The sequence below is a fragment of the Coenobita brevimanus genome, chromosome 92 (genome assembly GCF_032717465.1).
Source record: "Coenobita brevimanus isolate Jiangsu-jjx chromosome 92, ASM3271746v2, whole genome shotgun sequence".
NCBI classification, from domain to species: Eukaryota; Metazoa; Arthropoda; class Malacostraca; order Decapoda; family Coenobitidae; genus Coenobita; species Coenobita brevimanus.
This window is the reverse complement of record NC_137045.1, coordinates 32,186,829-32,206,591: the sequence shown is the minus strand read 5'-3', so window position 1 is coordinate 32,206,591 and position 19,763 is coordinate 32,186,829. Positions and strand designations below refer to the sequence as shown.

At 41.4% G+C, this 19,763-nt stretch overlaps 1 protein-coding gene across 1 annotated transcript in view; it reads right to left on the bottom strand.

The window, feature by feature from the left end:
* Positions 1-19,763, bottom strand: part of LOC145412186 (glutamate carboxypeptidase 2-like) — a 63,059-nt gene that overhangs the window by 23,835 nt on the left and 19,461 nt on the right. The window contains exons 4-9 of the mRNA XM_080282114.1: positions 16,848-16,970; positions 14,685-14,854; positions 10,408-10,550; positions 10,054-10,234; positions 6,772-6,977; positions 5,565-5,779 (exon numbers count right to left, since the gene is read on the bottom strand). Of these exons, the coding sequence (XP_080138240.1) occupies positions 5,565-5,779; positions 6,772-6,977; positions 10,054-10,234; positions 10,408-10,550; positions 14,685-14,854; positions 16,848-16,970 (1,038 nt within the window). The remainder of the gene's footprint in view (positions 1-5,564; positions 5,780-6,771; positions 6,978-10,053; positions 10,235-10,407; positions 10,551-14,684; positions 14,855-16,847; positions 16,971-19,763) is intronic.

Genomic DNA, 19,763 nt, shown 5'->3' with positions numbered 1-19,763 from the left:
TTAAACCTTAAACAGAGTAATGATGGGTATACAATTCTCTCCATATCCTAGTTGTGAAATGCTTACTAATGAAGCTGCTAGAACCCAAATATGTAAGATTAACAGTCAAAAAGGCCTAAACAGTGTCATTTGTGAGGATTTAATAGTCCCGCTTGCCTTAGCCGTCTCTAGATGGCATAAGCTGCCCCAAATTCAAGGCGGGATAGTGGTAAATTCAGTATTTAAATTAAGTGAGGATTGAATCCCAAATTTTCCCCAATCCAATCAAAAGTCCTAACGTTATGTGTACACTACTAAATAAATTGTGAAGAGAATTAAAACCCACCATATTTCAAAAACACCAACTCATTTAATCTAGCAGTGGCGTCTCTGGCGTGCCCGGGGAGGCTCACTCGCTGCTCAAACATCGTGTGTAATGGACGTTGGTTCAGTCCCCAGACACCGGCGACGTCGCAGTGTGCACGAGGCCATCTCATGGTATTGCCCATAGACTCTTACATACACACTTACACTACCCATGAATTATTTTATAAACCGAATGTAGTTGAAATGGTATTATTGATCTATCAAGTGAACTTCTTTTTTTGTAGATAAGGAATAGAAATTTGAAAAGTGATGTGATCTTGTAACGGAAAGGCGAAATTCAAATTCATTAACAGTTTTCTTTCTCTTATATTAATATGTTAGAAAATTAGGAGCGTGGAAGGGAACTTGGTGGTTGTGAGCAATAATGTGATTTTGAGTGTTCCTCGAGGCTAAACAAGCCCGAGTGATTATGTATTCTTGGTGATTATGTGATTCTGAGTTGTCCCTCGAGGCTAAACAAGCCCGAGTGATTATGTATTTTTAGAGATTATGCCTTAATGATGATTATGAACTATTAATGATTATGAATTAATAGTGTTTGTGAATTACAGTGAATTGCATGATGAGAGTATACTATACGGACGAAATAGAGCATGAGTGATTATTTTCGTTGGTTCGAGGCTATGCCAGCCCGAAAAGACAACCCAAGCTCGTAAAAATGTACCTGTCTTGAGGCTATTGTCAAGCCCAAGAATAACTGACAATAAAAAGTAAGGTACGATGACTTCAGAAATCGCTTGTATGTACCAAATTGTTTCGCCTGCTGACAGTGTTGTAGGAATGATCACCCAAACCATGGTTTTAATGTACAACCCTTTTTCATATGACTAAAGGTCATGTAATTAAAAATGTCTGTTGAAAACCAGTATAGAATTATTAAAGTAAAGTATATGTCATTTTTTTTCTTTTTTTGTTATACCCAATCAAGGGAATTATATCCTCTCATGCCTAACTCACTCCCCTTCCAATTCAAGATTCCTCCGCTTTGGGAACGACGACCACACGTGGTACTGACTTAATCTCGACTAGGCCAAAAACTACAAACGCTACCAAAACTATCTTAAACAATTATCCTTTACCATACCAAGTAAAAACACCACCCCCTCCCCCTTTTTGTTTTACTGAAGTGAATTTTCTATCAACCAAGGAGGGGAGACTAAGTCGAGTACAATTTGTATCATCAACGAGTAAGTTGACCAGTACCAACAACCGGTAAGATTATAAAACCTAACATTACACTGATGAACAATAACGGTGGGATTGAAAAATCCTACCGTTACACATACATAGCCATAACCACCCTAACCAGCCACTCCTCCAAGCCAAGCTTTCTCATTGCCCACGTCACCACCTGTCTAGGGACTCTGTCAAAGGCCTTTTCCAAATCAACAAAAACAAAATAAAGATCCCTTCTCCTACCAATATATTTTTCCTGAAGCTGACGAACAATGAATATAGCATCAGTGGTCCCCCTACCTGGCATACACCCAAACTGCATCTCATCAATATTCATTCTTTCTCTAATCATACCTTCTAAAACTCTCTCCATTACCTTCATTATCTGATCTAAAAGTTTTATACCTCTATAATTTCCTCTTTCCAGGGCATCACCCTTCCCTCTATACACATTTACTTTGGGGTTATAATAACAAATTATCTTAAACCAAGCAAACAGTGATCGGATGCCATTAAAAACGCCAACAAATTAATCAGATTCACTGATAGAGCATTTGAATATAAATCAAAAAATACCATCCTCACATTGTATAATTCTCTAATAAGCCCACACTTTGAGTATTGTCTCCAGTTATGGCCGCCTTATTACAAAAAGAAAAAAAAAACAGTGAAACTTGTGAGTGCAACAAAGGGTGACCAAAATGATACCTAGATTGAGAAATAAACTTTACAATGAGCGTTTAGAAACTCTAAATTTCTTTGCCGTAAGTAAACGCAGGTTATGAGGAAATTTAATTCAAGTATTAAAAGAATCTTCAAAGGACACGATGATATGGCTATCGATATATACTTCACAGATGATTGCTCGAATTATACTAGAGGCAATGGGCAAAAATAATCGGCCAATGTGCCCAGTCTTATGAAGCAAAGCATTTCTTCTTTAAGAGTTGTAAGATATGGAACAAACTGCCCTCCAATGTAGTAAACTCTAATACAATAATAACCTTTAAATGAATAACTCTGTCTTCTAACCCCCAGTTTAGTTTGTTTGCTCTTGAATAATACGTTTCTGTGTATATAAACTTTTTTTTTTTTTTTAAGAGCACGGATGATACAACCCGCAGAACAATAATGCTAAATACTGTTGACTTCATATTACCTTCCATTCCAGGTAGATTGTGTAAAATAAGATTTCCTTTCCCTCTTTCCTATGAAATTTCCATGACACCTTTTCTCTGCAGTATTGTGGCCCTTCTCACTATTTCCTGTCGGCTTAAGCTGGAGGGTTTGGTGGGTGCAAGCGGAGCCTCCCTGTTTTTCTGTCCTTGTCTTTAACTGATTCAATATTTTTGTAAAGGACCAACATGTCTGTTGTTCTTTGCATTCCTTTGTACTCCTTTTTACAGTATAACCGCCTTGTATTAACCCAATTATAAGGTTGATCACCTTAATAAGATGAAAATTGTCTGCTTTATAAAGGAATAAAATATAAAAGATAACTTTCGACTGAAACGATAGGCAAGTGAGCACGTCGTGTAATTAACTTTATATTTTTTGCTCTTCTAAGCCTAACTTAAAATAAACTTTTCTGATTAAAGATTATTTTTCTAATATTCTGTTTGCTAAGAAAAAAATCACTATGGTTGCCACAGACCTCACTATTTTCTATCCCCTTGTACAAGTGAGCCCTTATACCATATTTTCAGTCTTCATGCATCCTACCTTTTCCCATGCTTAGCCTACACATTTTCCAGATTAATTCAGTCATTCCCTGTCATCCATATTTTAGCATTTCACAACACACTCCATTAATCCCCGGGGTTTTTGCTGAGTTGACTTCTTCATTGATTCACAAGCTTCTACATTGATCTCTTCCTCGTTTTAGTCTCTCATAATCTCCCAGCTATTCCCCATCTATTTACAGGTATACTTGCACTACATTCGTTCTGTAGATTCAAAATTGAATATGATGCTCTTTCTGTGTGTTAAGTTCCTCTTTATTCTCCACTACTATTGTGCCATAATTGTCTTCAGCTCATGTACTTCCTCCCCTATTAGCCTCTCCTATATTTTCCAAAACAGCCTTTTTGTTCCCTCCACTTTACGTTAGAGCATTTTGGAAATTCCTCACATACTCTTTTATTTTTCTTTCTTTCTGTCCATTTTATTTCCTTCACTAATCTTATCTTTTTACTCTTCTAAATATACAACCCTTTATTTTATGCCTCCCTTGTTGAATTTCCTTTAGTTGTTTTGCAGTCGTTGTTGTCCCATACCTTTTCTTTTCCGTCCCATAGATCACTTCTCTTCCTCACTGGACCATGGTATTCCTTTCCCCATCTCCTAATCCCACACACCTTCCCTCCGCACATTACTCCTTCTGTGAATATCTTACTCATATCTTCCACTTCCTTCGTCTGCTCCTAGTTATATTTGCCCAATCATTTTTAGACTTACAACTTTTCTTCCTTCTTTTCTCCCTCATCCTGCAGCTTTTTACTCGCCTTCCAGTAACCGCTCTTATTTGTCCTCAATTTCGTTTGTTCGGTCTTTAAACTGCACTTTCACCCTCATTAAGACTAAATAATATTCAGACGAACCACTTCCCCAGTTCCCAACAGACTTTAGTACCAAGCATTAGCCTCATCATTCAATCATCAATATACACATAATCTGTGAGTTCCTTATGCAAACTCAACTCCTCATCCCTCCCATTTTATGTGCCATATATATCTGCAGAGCATTTTGTGTATACAGAACGTACGGGTGAATATTAAGTCACTCTGTCACAAGGGACTAACATTGAATTTTCGATATCCATCCTCTTCAGTGGGTACACCTCTCTGGTCATCTGTTCTCATATTCCCAGCTATAACCATTCATGTCTTCGAACACAAAGATACTCTCAATTCTATAAAAAATTCTCTGTGCATGCTTCAATATGCTAAAAAAAAATAAATAAATAAATAAAAAACACTCAAGTCACTCTACCCTCCGTTGGTGTCTATTTGCTTAGTCACCCAAGTTTTTATTCCTTCTTTCACTCTTACACATACAGTCATTGATCCAAATGATCCATCCTACTTTTACTCTTCCATCTCCCACATTCAGCAACGAAAACACCGTTCTTTGTTCTCATTCTCAAATATTCCAGCACATGCATGCAATGAAAAATACCATTCTCTCATTATCATAACCTATTATATGGTCTCAATGAGCTCACTTATCATCTTGAAACACCTACATGACCTCATTAAATTTTATATTATAATCTGTCAAAATTACATTTCACGTTACCGTCTGCAAATATATTTCTTCCCAGTCCGTGACCTTTAACCGTTGGTCCATATGAGTACGAGAGCTTTCTCTCTCTCTCTCTCTCTCTCTCTCTTAGTTGCGTTTTCTACTGAGTAGGCAATTCATCTCCTCGAATGGAAAATAGAATTACATCTACTAATCCAGTAAAGTGTGGTGTGTGAGCTCATCTCGAACGAGCGACCGCCATGTCATCGGATATAAAATTATAGGCGGAATCTCCAATATTTAATTACTAGAGTTGATGCCAAAAAGGAGTGTTACGACGGAAAATCATTTAAAATTTGATTTCGTAATGGAGGCGTTCACTAATTAGAGCTAAACACTCCCTTGGAAATCTCGAGACAACAGTGAGTTCCTACGCATTCATGGGTGAGTCTTTAGTTGATGACATGATTTACCGAATGAATGTATCACGTGTAAAAAGAATCTCAACTCTTCTTCATAGAGGAGTAAAGTTGCTAGCTGCTTAGCGTGACGGTCGGGTCGGTTCGAGCCGGGCCGCTCATTTCAAAACTTAACTGAGAGCAGACATCGCTCACTCGCACGTAACTGTCCCAGTAATACTCTTGAGACTTACCTCTTTAGAAACAGGTGCTTACTTACTTTAAATTAACAGCTGAGAGAGAGAGAGAGAGAGAGAGAGAGAGAGAGAGAGAATACCCTCAAACACTGTGCTGAGGTCCAACTGTTGACATGGCACTAACCCGTTTGGTGGCCTCTCTGGTAAGCTTGTGCAGGAGCGGCGTGGCGGACACCATGAGGTTATAGGGGTGTACGATGGCCTGGTCCACATTAAGGAATGCCACAGCCCTCGCCCCCAGCACCTGCAGGTACTCCTCCACCATCTCCGTCGACCCGAAGAACCCAAACTCCCCGGCACCCCAGGACGTGAACACCATAGATCGGCGGGGCCGCCACCCTGTGTAAATATTAGGGATAACACCCAGTCCTGTGTTATCTCCTCAGGGGTGGAAGCTTTGACAAAATACAGACAAAGTTTGGGATAAATTGGATCAAAACGATATCATTTCATCTTGCCATGTAACCTTGACCTTTCTTTCAACTGTTCAGAAAAACAATTGGTCAGTCCCTTGGCCAAAATTCAGCCCTTTGACCAAGTTTGGCTAAAATCGGATCAAAACTAACAATACTAATACACAAAAGGTCAGTACTTTACCTACTTAACCACTGAGATTCAGGATCTAAGTTTGAAAAATAATCCTCAGTCTGAAAGGGTTAATAAAAAATCTACTCATCCCTCAAAGATGTCAGTCAACCTTTTGTGTGTGTGTGTGTGTGTGTGTGTGTGTGTGTGTGTGTGTGTGTGTGTGTGTGTGTGTGTGTGTGTGTGTGTGTGACTGCAGTATTAACCGCAACCCCTCTCTCTCTCTCTCTCTCTCTCTCTCTCTCCACAGAGAGAGAGAGAGATTTGCTTGTTTTCTTATTTATTGTTATTTACTATATATGTACAGTACATATAGCTATTTACTTGTTTCTTTGTTTATTATGAAGGTGTTAAGGTTCTTCTCCTTATTTTTTTCCATCATATTAGTAAGGTTGCTATTGTGTCCATAAATTACTGAAAATAACAGTCCAGTGTTAGTAACACTCTTTCAGAAACTTGCAGTAGTCAACTCAGCTGAATGCCTTTCTTCTTATCGCTGAATGACCCTGGAATTATAGGGCATATTATATGGATACTGTCTCCCAAAACATTTTCCGCCTCATGATCATCATTATCACTGACTGAGTGATGAAGGCCAGGAAGACTGAGGAACACACACACACACACACACACACACACACACACACACACACACACACACACACACACACACACACACACACACACACACACACACACACGGCCAAATATATCAATAGTAATCTTATTGGCAGGGGCCGTCCAACCTGCAGCCAGCATAGTGCCGAACGCCCTTATCATCTCCATTTGCACGGCCGTGGCGGAGGACGGGTCACAGGAGCCGAATGTCCACGAGTCCCGGTGGTTGGCGTACATGACGTAGCGATCTGGCTCCTCGGCACCACGAATGTACCCTATTACGTTGTAGGTGGGCACGATGCGCTTCACGTTGTTCACCTCCAGCTTAATGCTCCTACAGTGGAAGGGAGAAACGTGTGGTTGCATCTCTCTCTCTCTCTCTCTCTCTCTCTCTCTCTCTCTCTCTCTCCTGTATATATATATATATATATATATATATATATATATATATATATATATATATATATTTCTTTCCTCAGTATTCTGCAGGAGGATAGAAATATATTATGCAGATAATAAATAGCTGAAGAGGTGGTACGAATCCTGTTTTGACACCAGTAAATACAAACCAGAAACATAAGTATGATGGTAGTGGTAAATATCACAGATACACGCAAGACACGTCTGTCAGTACAAGGAGGAACGTATAGTACATCATTTGGTAAATACAAAATTAATGATAAATTCAAGTGATGAATACAACCTAGTAATATAAGATGTTAGTGGTAATACCATAGAGTCACGCAGGGCACATCCATTAGTGCTGGAGCAAGAAGGAACGTATTGTACAGTGCAACAAGTGAAAAATACAAGTGATACATACAAATGATATATACAACCCAGTAACATATACCGGTAATGGTAACACGTAGGGCACATCTATCAGTACTGAAGCAAGGTGGAACGTACAGTAAAGCGAGTGATAAATGATAAAAAATGTTATTAATACTCTCATGTGTCCATGTATCGAACATCAATTCTCCCCAACCAGAGAGAGAGAGAGAGAGAGAGCTATTTGTTTGATACAATTATCATCGTAGTGGCATGTCTGTATTTCACTGAGGAAGAAAAAACAATACTCGTGCCGTTGAAAAGTACCGCATCCCCTGTCTCTGTAGCTGCCAGTATACTGTTATCAGCATCTCCACCACTAATGATATTTTAGGTGCTTAATAGTTAAACTTTTTGAGCCTGTATTGTATTTAACATCTTGAATCCAGTTACGTAGGTGCCAAAGAGGGACATCGTCTTGCGGAGGAGCTGATAAAACCTGTCGATTCCGCTGTTTGGTTTTGCAAACGTCTCCCAACTTCTATCCTGCTAAAGGGGAACGGTGGACAGCAGGGAGACAGTAACTTCAGCCTGGAGGTAATCTGGCCTATGTTGTGATAAGTTTGGGGTTTCAGTTACTAGTGGTATTCCTAATCAGAATACACCTTTGTAATCTCATTCTGACCAACACCAAGCAGTTATGTTCAGTTTAGAAGGGACCATTGTATCTAACTCTCAGGTTCCAAAAAGTCTTCCGTATGTTGATAATAAGCGTCCATTGTTAGTAAGAATTAACTTAATTCAAAGGCACCGGAACTGGGGTCAAGATCGTTACCTCCGCCCAAGAGTTTCGACGGAGGTTATGTAGTCACTCTTGTTTGTTGGCTGTTTGTGAAAAGGTATCTCAAAAGGCTGCTACCGAATCTCAGTAAAATCGAATGGACAGGTAGGCAATAAGTCCAGTAGGTCAAGGAAGAGTTTATTAGAATTTGAGGTGGGTCCTTATCCTGATGCAGGAATAAGCCAAGAATTTTATTGGTGTTGGCTAGTGTCTGCGGTCCCTAAGACTGTGTAACAGAGCAGACTAAGTCCATACAGTTAACTAAGTGAGACCATAAACTTATCCACCAGGTAAGAAGGAGGAATTACAGCAGTTAATCATAAATTTTATTGGCTTTGGCTGAGGTATGAGTTCGTGGAGTACTTTGTGGTTTGTTTATATTCTATTGTGACACACAGCTACCAAGCACTTTACACTGAAACAACAGTGAATACTAGATTTTAATATAAGAAAAACAAACTGACTCCTAATAAGAACTAACCTGTATGGAGACATGTTTTCACCCAAGTTTCTCTGTCTTCGGGTCAACCACATTACAGGATATTGCAACTGGGGATAAGGATGAAAATTTATGGGGAAGGTCCTAATAGCTGAAGCATGAACTGGAAGAATTTTGGTGAAAGTTCTTCAGTTTAAAAATGACGTAATACTGTACAGTAGTTTCAGTAAATCAGTAACTACAAAATGTTTCAAATTTACCTCTCAAGTTAGATATTTCTTTCCATAATGTTTCTTACTGGGCCAGCCTTAGATACCTATAACCAGATGTCTTAAACCGGAAACCGATCCCCACAAAAAATCGCTTCCATATCATCTCAAATTGTTTGTATAAACTGTTGAGGGTGGCAGAGGTGCTGCGCTCAACTGATTGCTTTTCTATTTGTTGCTGTGGGTCGAGTTATTTTTGGCTTGGGTGGAAGCCTCTTGTGATTTACGTAGCGCACTACACCGTACAGAGATTGGATAAGCAATGCACAACAGAATATTTAAGTGCCATATGAGGGAAACAAAAGGTGTCAGGAACTCTTTTGAACCGACGATTCTAAAGGCTTAGGTAGCATAAGAGAGTTCGCTGCATCTTTCTCTTGGCGATGAATTTTACATATTGCACTCGACTTTTGTACTTCTCGTCTCTTATATTCTTTTTTCTGGTCAGTAACATACCGGAGAATAAACCACCATAATATGCAAAATAATTAGATGAGGAGGAGGTGCTACGAAGCACACTGTGCCTTTTTATACCTTTTTACTCTAACTTGGCCAAAAACTACCATCTCTCCATCTTGAATGCCGAATCTAAGCAATAGGTCAACAGTAGAATATAATGCTAGTCACGAAGAAGTGATATGGAAAGGCTGCAAGGCCAAATTTATTTCTTATTCTGTCACTGAGCTACGTGAAATAAGCTGAGAAAAGACAATAATCTGGGCCAATTAAAGGTGAAAGGACTATTGTTGTTACCGTGTGTGATCTAATCGTGTGCCATACCAACCTTGTGTGGCCGTGGTATGTGGTCCACAGAGTGTCATTTTAGATGTTGCTGTGTGTGATTTGCCTTGTGCCTTAGCAGCAGAGCATCGTAGGGGTAACTGATCTACTTAATACTTTTCCACTTCCTACCGTGTGTTATCCTGTCCTTTGCCTTACCAACTGGGTGTAGTAGGGGCATGCCGTCTACTGAATGCCTCATTAGTTGCTATTGTGTATGAAAATGATGCTATGTGCTTTATCCATTGCAGGGGTTTGAGTGAATGTCTATGTAGTTGCTATTGTTTGGAATCCTTGCTTTGTGTCTTACCATCCAGGTTTGGCCAGCTGGGGACCCATCCTGTAGGTGATGTTAAGCGCCCCCCGCCAGGCCTCGGGCACCTCCTTCCCCCCCAGGTTCACCAACAGCTTGAGGGCGTCCCTGTAGCTGATGCAGTGTGCCGGGATGCTGGGGGTGTCTGTCTCCTCATCAGGCACCCGGTATACGCCTTCTGAGGTAGGAGAGGAGGAGGGGTTAGTGTGTGTGTGTGTGTGTGTGTGTGTGTGTGTGTGTGTGTGTGTGTGTGTGTGTGTGTGTGTGTGTGTGCATTACTTAAGGCGGGATAGAGAGGTGTGATGGGGCTATAATACTAAGGGCAGGGAAGTGTGTGTGTGTGTGTATTACCTAAGGTAGGGTAGAGGGGCGTGGTAGGGTCTCCATCGCGCCACAGGATGGTACCCCTCTGGATGCCTGTGTCCGGGAGCCATATGGAGGATGGGTAGGCTGCTGCACCACGCTCCCACTCAGGGTGATAGTCAGACGGGTCACTGCAACACAAGAAACAGGAAGAAGACCAACTGCTGTACTTTTATAAGTTTAGCAGAAATCTACCACATAAACATTAATCTAAACACACACACACACACACACACACACACACACACACACACACACACACACACACACACACACACACACACACACACACACACACACACACACACACACACACACACACACACACACACACACACTACTGGTTTCAAGGCAGTATTCCAGGGACCATATTCTCGCCAGCTCAGAAGGCTTCCTAATATATTACATTTGGTGATTTATTTTGACGAACACACCTTGTTTTCTCCTGTATCTTATTTATGCCATTGTTATCTCGTCACAGTCTGCATAGATAAAATACGTAAGTTTTTCAACGTGCCATAAGCAGGAGTAAGTTGCTAAGGGAGAGATACTAGAAAACTTTCTACGCCGTTGAGAATACAAGCCCAGGCAGCGTACCTATAGCTTTCGTAGCACCTTGCACTCAGCGATTTATGGTATCTGTTCGTTCATTCGTTCAATACCCAGTCCTCTTTTGCCTCATTAAGAGAGCAGGTGTCCATGGCTAGGCTACTATGTCCCGACACTTAAGCAGAAGGTGACCAGCCTCACTAGTTCATGAATGGCATTGTGATCACAGAACCCAAGTCACTCCTATGACGTAAATCCTAATTGGCCCTACCTAGCTGGAGTGCCTTGACCTACTAGTCCACCAGGTGTAATTTGGCTACATGGTTACTACCGAACGTAGTAAATAGTAAATACTCTTCTGGGTTACCGGAAAACATTTAGCTTGTCACTCATGTACTGTAGAGTCACCTGAAAGCAGCACTACATCGAGTTATGAGATGATGTGCACCCCCACCTACCACGTCATCAACCCCCTGATCTACAGTGAGGCTCTCCTAAACCCAGTCAAGTAGAAATAAAGAGCATATCCTAGGGCTGAGGTAGGAAGAGGTGTCAAAATTAATCGCTACCTTTGAAGTCCACCCAGGTCAGTTTAACGACATACACCCAAATGCAGGGCGACTTTGGCGTATATTTTTCATTTAAGGCTAATTTTGGTTCTTCTAGGTCGCTTCATGTGCATCAGGTCTGCTTAACTTCAGACCTAAGTAATCCAGGTCAAACCAATAAATCTGTTTGGGAAAGAAAAAAAAAAAAAAGCCGTGTCCAGGGAACGATCACTGACGACCGATGTTTTCTTTTTGTTGTTGTTGTTGTTATTATTATTATTATTATTATTATTATTATCATTATTATTATTTGCTTTTTGGGTGACAGAGTGACTTGGAGGCGTTTTGTCTGCGGCCACCCTTTGCGGGATTAGGGCGTCGGGCTATAGATAGATAGATAGATTATTATTATTATTATTTGCCCAGGGGGAATGGAGCAACAGTGGAAAGGACAATGTGACATCGGTGATGGTGGGATGTAGCAGAGTGACTATGTCCTAGAAAGAATGACAGTTGCATGCCAGTTGGTAAGGGTAAAGATTTTTCCTTAATCAATGACGGGTTGAAATCAAGTGAAAAAAATTATTGCTGTGGAGAGGGCGTATACAGGAAGGTGTGGGCAGGATGGGCTGGAGTGGTGGTGTGTGTTGGGGAAGAATGGAAGTAATGGGCATTACAGGTTGGACAGCAAATATTTCCTCTGTAGTGTAAAATGGATAAATACAAAAATGCTGTTGGTGGAAGGGGCAGAATTGAGTGGGAATAATCAGCTGCGTTCTTGTAAGTGGGGAAGCATAACTGGGTAAATTTACCCCGTATATATGAGTACCATACGGCCGAGGGTGAACTGCAAGTTAAGGATTTCTCCTACGAATATGCTGAGGATGTTCAAAAATGGGAAACAGGGAGGTGAAGGCGGGATTTGAGGAGTGAATGAGGTGGATAGGGATGGTAATGGACTGTTGGATAGAGTGTATGAAGTAAGCTTTTTAAGAAAAGACTATTATGCAGGCCATTGGTTGCGATGAGGAAATTCAGCTCCCACATTCTCCTATACAGTACATTTTATGTGTGGAGGGTAGGATATCAGTGACACCTGCAGGGGAAGTGGTGGGACTGGGCAAGGGCAGTACACTCCTTCATTTTGAGATTAGACAGTGCAAGCATTGTGCAAGCATAAAATGTACTTTTCTCAAGAAACAGAGGGAAAACAATGATAAAAAGAGTGACAGGAAACTACATGCATATATCTGGCGTCCTCGGGGCTGTTCGGCCAGACTGCCTAGGGAACAACTACTACTCCCTGGCGTCCTATGCCATAGTTGAAAAGAAATTTACCGTCAGGTCCTTATTAAATTTAACCCTTTCGAGATATAAGGATTAAAAAAAGAAAATACGCTACAACAGTTAGAAATTCTGCCTTTGTCCGTACTGGTAAAACATGATCGAAAATTCTCTCTCCCTCCCCCATAAATATGTGCCAATATGCACTGCACATGAGCACCAACGCTTGTGGCACCCTTGATCACTAGGGAGACCAGGCATCTCATTAACTTTGTCACTGAAGGAATAAAACTAAGGCCTTCATCACACTAAGGAGACCAGGCATCTCAATAACTTTGCCACTGAAAGAATAAAACTAAGGCCTTCGTCACACTGAGGCTCAAATTGGACACCTTTTGAAGAATGTGGTTTTGCTCATGCTGGATGGCAAAATACAGTAGCTGAAAGGATGACGCCTAGTTTCACTGGCATACTTCCTGGGCAAACTGTTCCTCGCAAAAAGACCTAAAGTTTAATGTCAGTACCAGAGTTCTCAGAATTTGACACTGTATAATGTGGTATTCTGTACCCAGTTTTAACCCGCTCGCCTCGGGTGTCAGATCAGTCCGACTCAACTGGGGTCCCAAGAGGGCACCGGGTGTCGGACCAATCCAACAGCATTTTCCTCTGCTGTTTGCTATTGTTTTATTTTCACAACCATTCTCATCTAGGCACTGAAGTGGCTGTGAGTTGCCAGTAGTAATCTGAGCGCAGTGTTTGAGTGTAGATGATGAGCTCCAATTCTATGTTGTCCAATTTCATTCCCCCGTCTCACACAATCTTCATGCCACACCTGCAGAGAGATCCCGACGACCCTGCAGCCTATCCTGCATCTCCCAACCTTGCTGATGGTTTAGGGTAGTTATCTGAGAAGTATGAAGATGTGGAGGAAGGTGGGGAAGGCGAAAGTCAAGAGAGAAATATTGTTGCGCAAGCCACGTGAAGCCAATGCTCTGCCCTCGATCATTGCTCCACCCTGCATCGCCTCTGACAGATGTGCTTTTTCGATTATCATCGGTTCATACCCCACTCATCACCGGTGTGTGGGACTTTATAAACAGTGTATATAATAGTGTGTGTAAATCGCGAGTGTAAATAGAAAAAGTGCCTTTGTAAAATTTCGTGAATTAATGATATGCGAAATAGAATAAGGCTATTGAAAAGTATAGACAAGAAAACAAAAACGTAAGGAAGCGATTTGTATAATTGTAGTAGTGTATAAAATCAAAGACGTAAGCTGCATGAAACGTGAAACTACTTCAAGGAATATTAGTTATAAGTGAAATTATGACAAGTGTTATTTGTGTTTTAGGTTGATAAGTGTATTTTGTTGTAAGTGCAGCTAATGTGAAGTTTAGTGCTCTTTATGCCTCTTCCCCCCACACTACTGTGTACAGTGCACCTGTGGAAGCGACAGCGACAGGGAAACGATTGACTTGCCAGCGTGCTTAAGGCCAAGATCTAAAGGCAGGGATGTGAGCATGTCTCAGGACACGGCCAGAGCGTGGGACAAAAAGTTAGCCCTATTCATCACCTCCTCATCCCTTAACACCAGTGCCTGGCCTTCAGGGTTTATTTGCAGAGGAAAGACTATGAATTGTTGAGTCTTTATGTTGTTTACTAAATGTTCTAGGTGTAATATTAGCTGAGAATGAGGCCTTGAAAACAGGCGATTTTGTGAATTTCACCTGAATGTGGGACTGCACAGAGTCAAAATATAGCCGAGGACTAAGGGTTAATCCTGTCTTCCTCGGTTGGGGCATTTCGCGTCAGAAGAAGGCTATTCCGGCATTAGTGTGAACAAACTGCAAGACAAACCATAAACATATAAAAAATGAAACTTACGTGTAGAGAATAATACCAGTTGCGTTGAACCTCTGAGCGTTGTGAACCTTGTCTCCTCTAAAACCTCGCCCCAGCCTGGCTATGACCAGCCTGCCGACCACCGACACCCCGGCACCCTCTACCACCAGGAAGTCCTCATACCGACCGTAATTCACATATACCATCTCGCTCTAAGGAAAACAGTACAGGCTGTACCTGGTGCAACCATGGAATATATCAAAAAGTTTTTGATCATCATTTCCACCACAGGCATCGTCAGCACCACTATCACCATCATGATCATCATCAATGGCGTCACCATCATAAATTTATTACTATTAGAAAAGGGTTGGGAAAGTTTATATAACAGGAATAAGAAAACCACGAAAGTAGAACAGTTATTAACAGTTTTTGCCCAGTGTGTTCATTCAGGCTTTCAGTGTTCTCATTTTCACTTCATGGGCAAAATCATCCTCACTAAGATGACTCACTAAATCTAGTATACTCATGTACTGAAATTTCTGTACACTTTCCATTAGTGACTGTCCAAAAGGAAGTGGCAGTCAGGGTTTTAGACCGAACTAAGACCTGTTGTTGGTAGTTTGGAGATTTTCTTGACTGCATCATTAAGTTGCATTTCAAAATGTTCTTTGTACAAATAGTCAAAAATTCTACTTTTACACGGGATAAAAACGTTGCCGTTCGATGTGAAACCTTGTTACGACTTCTCACCAGCGATTAATATTGGAGGGCGAGCAGAAACTATGACTCACGTACAGTACCTCTTGCAATTCCTGTCTGGTAGAAATATTTCCACAACTGTCACATTAATTAAGGGAATCAGGATTTTCCATGTTTATGTGCATCTTTGCAGATGCATGAATCATTTAGTTCTGTGCGTTTATACCTAACGTTCACACGCATTCACTTTCCGTAACAAATCATCATCTTCCACATCACCTAACTTACTGCTTATTTGCATTTAGCCATTTAACGACCCTGTACTAATTAATTCACTACATTGTATGTGACCTTGCCTGTGTGATTACATTTGTCTGCCTTTTCGCCAATAAACTTACCTACATCACATCTTCACCAGTCTCACTCAATAATTTATGTCTTATACCAAGCAGTCTGCGCATAGGCTACCACAAACGAGTACTGTATATTCAAGAGTCCTGTTTTGCTATTCTCACTCATCATTTTTCACATGCATGTCAAAACAGTTCCTCATATCCAGGCTTTAATTTCTAAATTTCGCAGTGATTTTCTTTGTTGGCCTCGGATGTCACACTGAATAAGATCACAAAAATTGCTTGAATAAACGGTCTCGACTGTAGCAATAAATATTCAATTGTGTTTAGCGGAAAGGGTTTAGCGGATCATCAAAGTAGACTGAATAATTACTCAGGAAAAAACTGCACTAGAGGCATAAAGTGAGTGGTAACTTAACTGCATCGTCTCAGCAGTATTTTCAACATGTGAACGAAAAATTAATCAGCTGTTCATATAGAGTAAACTGCAGCTGATATCTCAAGTGGATCAATGGTACTGTTAAAGGCTTTTGGGTGGAATGGGGTGTTCAGGATGACAGAGGTAGAAGAAGTGTAAATCAGTCAGAACAACACTGAAGGTGGAAGGGACGAGAAGGCAGGCAGGCACCATGGTAGCAGTACTCTCTTCTTTCTAAGATGTACAAAAGAGCGGAGTATAAAAGAGCACAGAGGAATGTAAACACAAACAAAGACAGACCAATTTTTTTTTTTTTTTCGAGGCTGCTTGTTTTAGTGTTGGCGAAAACTAAGGTAGCTTTTGCCTATGAGCCGATGACAAGAACAGAAATGCAAGAAGGCTGCCCCCACCCCCTTCCCGAACCCTCCAGCCTAAGCCAACAGGAGAGGGTGAGATAAATTGTTGTGGAACCTTCATAAGGAAGGGTGAATTTAAAAAAATCTCATTCAACTTCATCCTTCAGAGATAATGGTTATTAAATGCTTGGCGATGTTGCTCTCTTGTTGTATTTTCCATGATTTAATGAAATGAAGTAGTGATTCATCAGATACCTTTACATATTGTTTAGCAATGAACATGGTTAGCTGGGGGTTTGCCAGCCGGATGTAAACAAGCAGGAATGAGGTGTTGATGGAAGACATTATACATCATGAGAGGGAGAAGAATACTCACAGTTTGTATAGTGGCGGCTGGCGAGAAGGCCAAGAAGGCGGGAGGAATGGTCTCATCGTAAGTACCCTCTTCCATGATGCTAGAGCGGAACTTAATGTGGCCTGCCTCATCCAGTAAGTACACCTGGAGACGACATGGGAGATGAGAAAGGAGCTGAATTTAGGAGAAAGAATTGGTATGAATGGAGACAACCTCGCCTAACCTAACCTTACCTATGCAGATCAAACCAGTCTTTACTCACTCAAGCCTTACCTAACCCAACCTAGCCCAACGTAAGTGACGTCCCTGGAGAAAATGATTAGACACAGTTGGCGGGCAAGATTCAGAAAGAGGAAATTAGCCTGTAAAAACCACGGCTACTAGCACTGGATTATCTAGTGAAACGAGCCGTATATTCACTTACTCATTATTCTAGCTATCGGAATTTCCTCGACTCTCGCTACATATACTGTACAATCTCTTGTCCTATGTACAGCATTCTTGTTGGCATTCGTGGCGCCTCTCCCTTTGTGATTTACGTTGCAGACAACACCATTTAAATCTGTTTGTGGGTATGCAATTTACGTCTAGTTCGTATCCATACAGTGTGCAACAGTAACACAGACGAGAATTATAAACCCTCCTGTGACTGAGAAAAATTCTAGTACTGTATTCCATCTAATGCCAGACGACTTTACCCAACTATGAGTGAGCCACAGTAGCCTATGGATGTTAATGGTCTCGTCATTAACCTGTGGGCATTAATATGTTATGACACAATACTGTGTGTAATATGTAACTGCGTAACTACAGTATATAGCTATAGGTAACAATATGTAAACAGGTAGTTATGTCTGAAGTTCTCCAGGAAGAGACAACTACACATCCTCGAGCCTAGACTAATCAAGAATGCCAAACCCCTTCTGATCAGGTGCTAGAAAAGTGCCCCCCACACACACAGATACTCATATAAGCATACGCCCACACATTTTAGCCGGAAGTCAGAGGGGGATGTAAATCCAAATTCAAATGTTGGTGATTCAGAGAGGGCCCGAGAGTACGGTCGAGGGCACAAGGCGAGAGATAGGGTCAGCTAGGAGGTTCGTCGTCACGTTACGTTACGCTGTAAATCACATCTCGATATAACTTGGTGCAATAAAACTCCGTAACCCAAGAAGTGACTATAACTCGCCTCCCTTACGATACAAGAATACACAGAGAGGGAAAGTGAGATTGAGAGAGAGCTGCCTATTCACTCTACTCGACGTCTCACCATTTTACCGGCAGCCGCCCATGTTAATCTCCACTGGTGGTAGAGGGGCAGCCGTAAATCTGTGATACATCTACAGTACCTCTCTCTGTCTAATTAAATCCCTCGGCTATGTCTATCGAAAAACCGTCTCATAATCAGAACAGTTCTAGTATTTTATTCAGGCTCAATGCCAGACGGTTTTATTTAGATGATAGTGAGTTACAGGAAGTGAGTTTTATTGAGAGCGATGATGAGAAATAGGGAGGTGAGTATCGACGATAAGCAGTTACTGCACGATAGTATTGTGATCCCTACCCTGACGTATGGAAGCGAGGCGTGGACCTTGCTAGAGGGGAACAAGTCAAGAGTGAGAGCAGTGGAATGAGTTGCCTGAGAGGAGTATGTGGAGTGACACGGAGGGACAGATTGCCGAATGAAGAAGTGAAAGAACGTTGTGGAGTGGATGTGGATGTGATTGAGAAAATTAGGAGAAATACACCTAGGTGGTTTGGACATGTGGAGAGAATGGAGAAAGAAAGACTGACTAAAAGGGTGTATGTAGGTGACGTGGAGGGAGGAAGAGGGAGGGGGAGACCGAGGATGAGGTGGAGGAATGGAGTTGAGAGGTATATGAGGGAGGGGAGAGTGAGTTGGGCGGAGGGCAGTCAAATGGTGAGTGACAGAGTGACTCGGAGGCGTTTTGTCTGCGGCCACCCTGTGCGGGATTAGGGCGTCGGGCTATGGATAGACAGAGTTACAAAAGCCAAAGAGAGTTAAGTTGTGATGTATAAAAGAAATTACCAAGGGAGAAGCGTCAAGAAATATGTTAAGCCAACTAAAAATGCCATTCTGTAATGCTTCAAAGCATCCAGCCTACACCTTAAACACACACACACACACACACACACACACACACACACACACAATTTCCACCAACGATTTCCTCACTCATTGACTGAGAGTTTTGTTTTTATCAATGTTATTACTACTTCCAAATGATTTTATTCAGCTTAGAAAATATCTCTCAGGAGCTAAATGAAGGTTGTACCTCCAGTTCGAAAAGACTAATCCCACTGTGACTGTAATCAGCTGGGAACAGGAAGATTAAATCAATGAAATTAGCGATTTGATCCCAGGGGTCAACCCTCTTCCTTTGGGGGGGTTGGCTGTGCGCTGCCTCTGCTTACAGGTAAAAATGCTGAAATCGGTCATTTTCACACACTCATATCTCGGCAACGGTATCGCTTAGAACAAAAAGTTAACTACCAAATACTCACTGATCCTTCCTCTTTCCAGAGCAAGTTTCCCCAAGCCGTTAGGTGGAGTCGTTAAAGAGCTAGGCGTTGAAGAAGATTGGCAAATACTGTGCACACGGTGGCTGCTGCCTAAGCTTGCTGTCACGCACCTCTCCCTGTCCCCGCCACACTGCCTCCCAAGCATTCCCCCAGCCATGGAGCATGTTTCAGTTACCTTGTGCGTGTTGTGCTTACCAATTCGCTTGTTTTCCAGACATTCTAGAGTGACACCGTGCCTAATGGTGTGCAAGACATAAAAATCCTACGAATATCCTTTAACGAAATCATCATAGGCTTTTTCTAAAACAACATTTCATTTCTTCACCTCACATTACTCTTATAACTCTGTGCGTTTCCCTTTCTCTGCTGAACACTTATTTTTCTATAAAA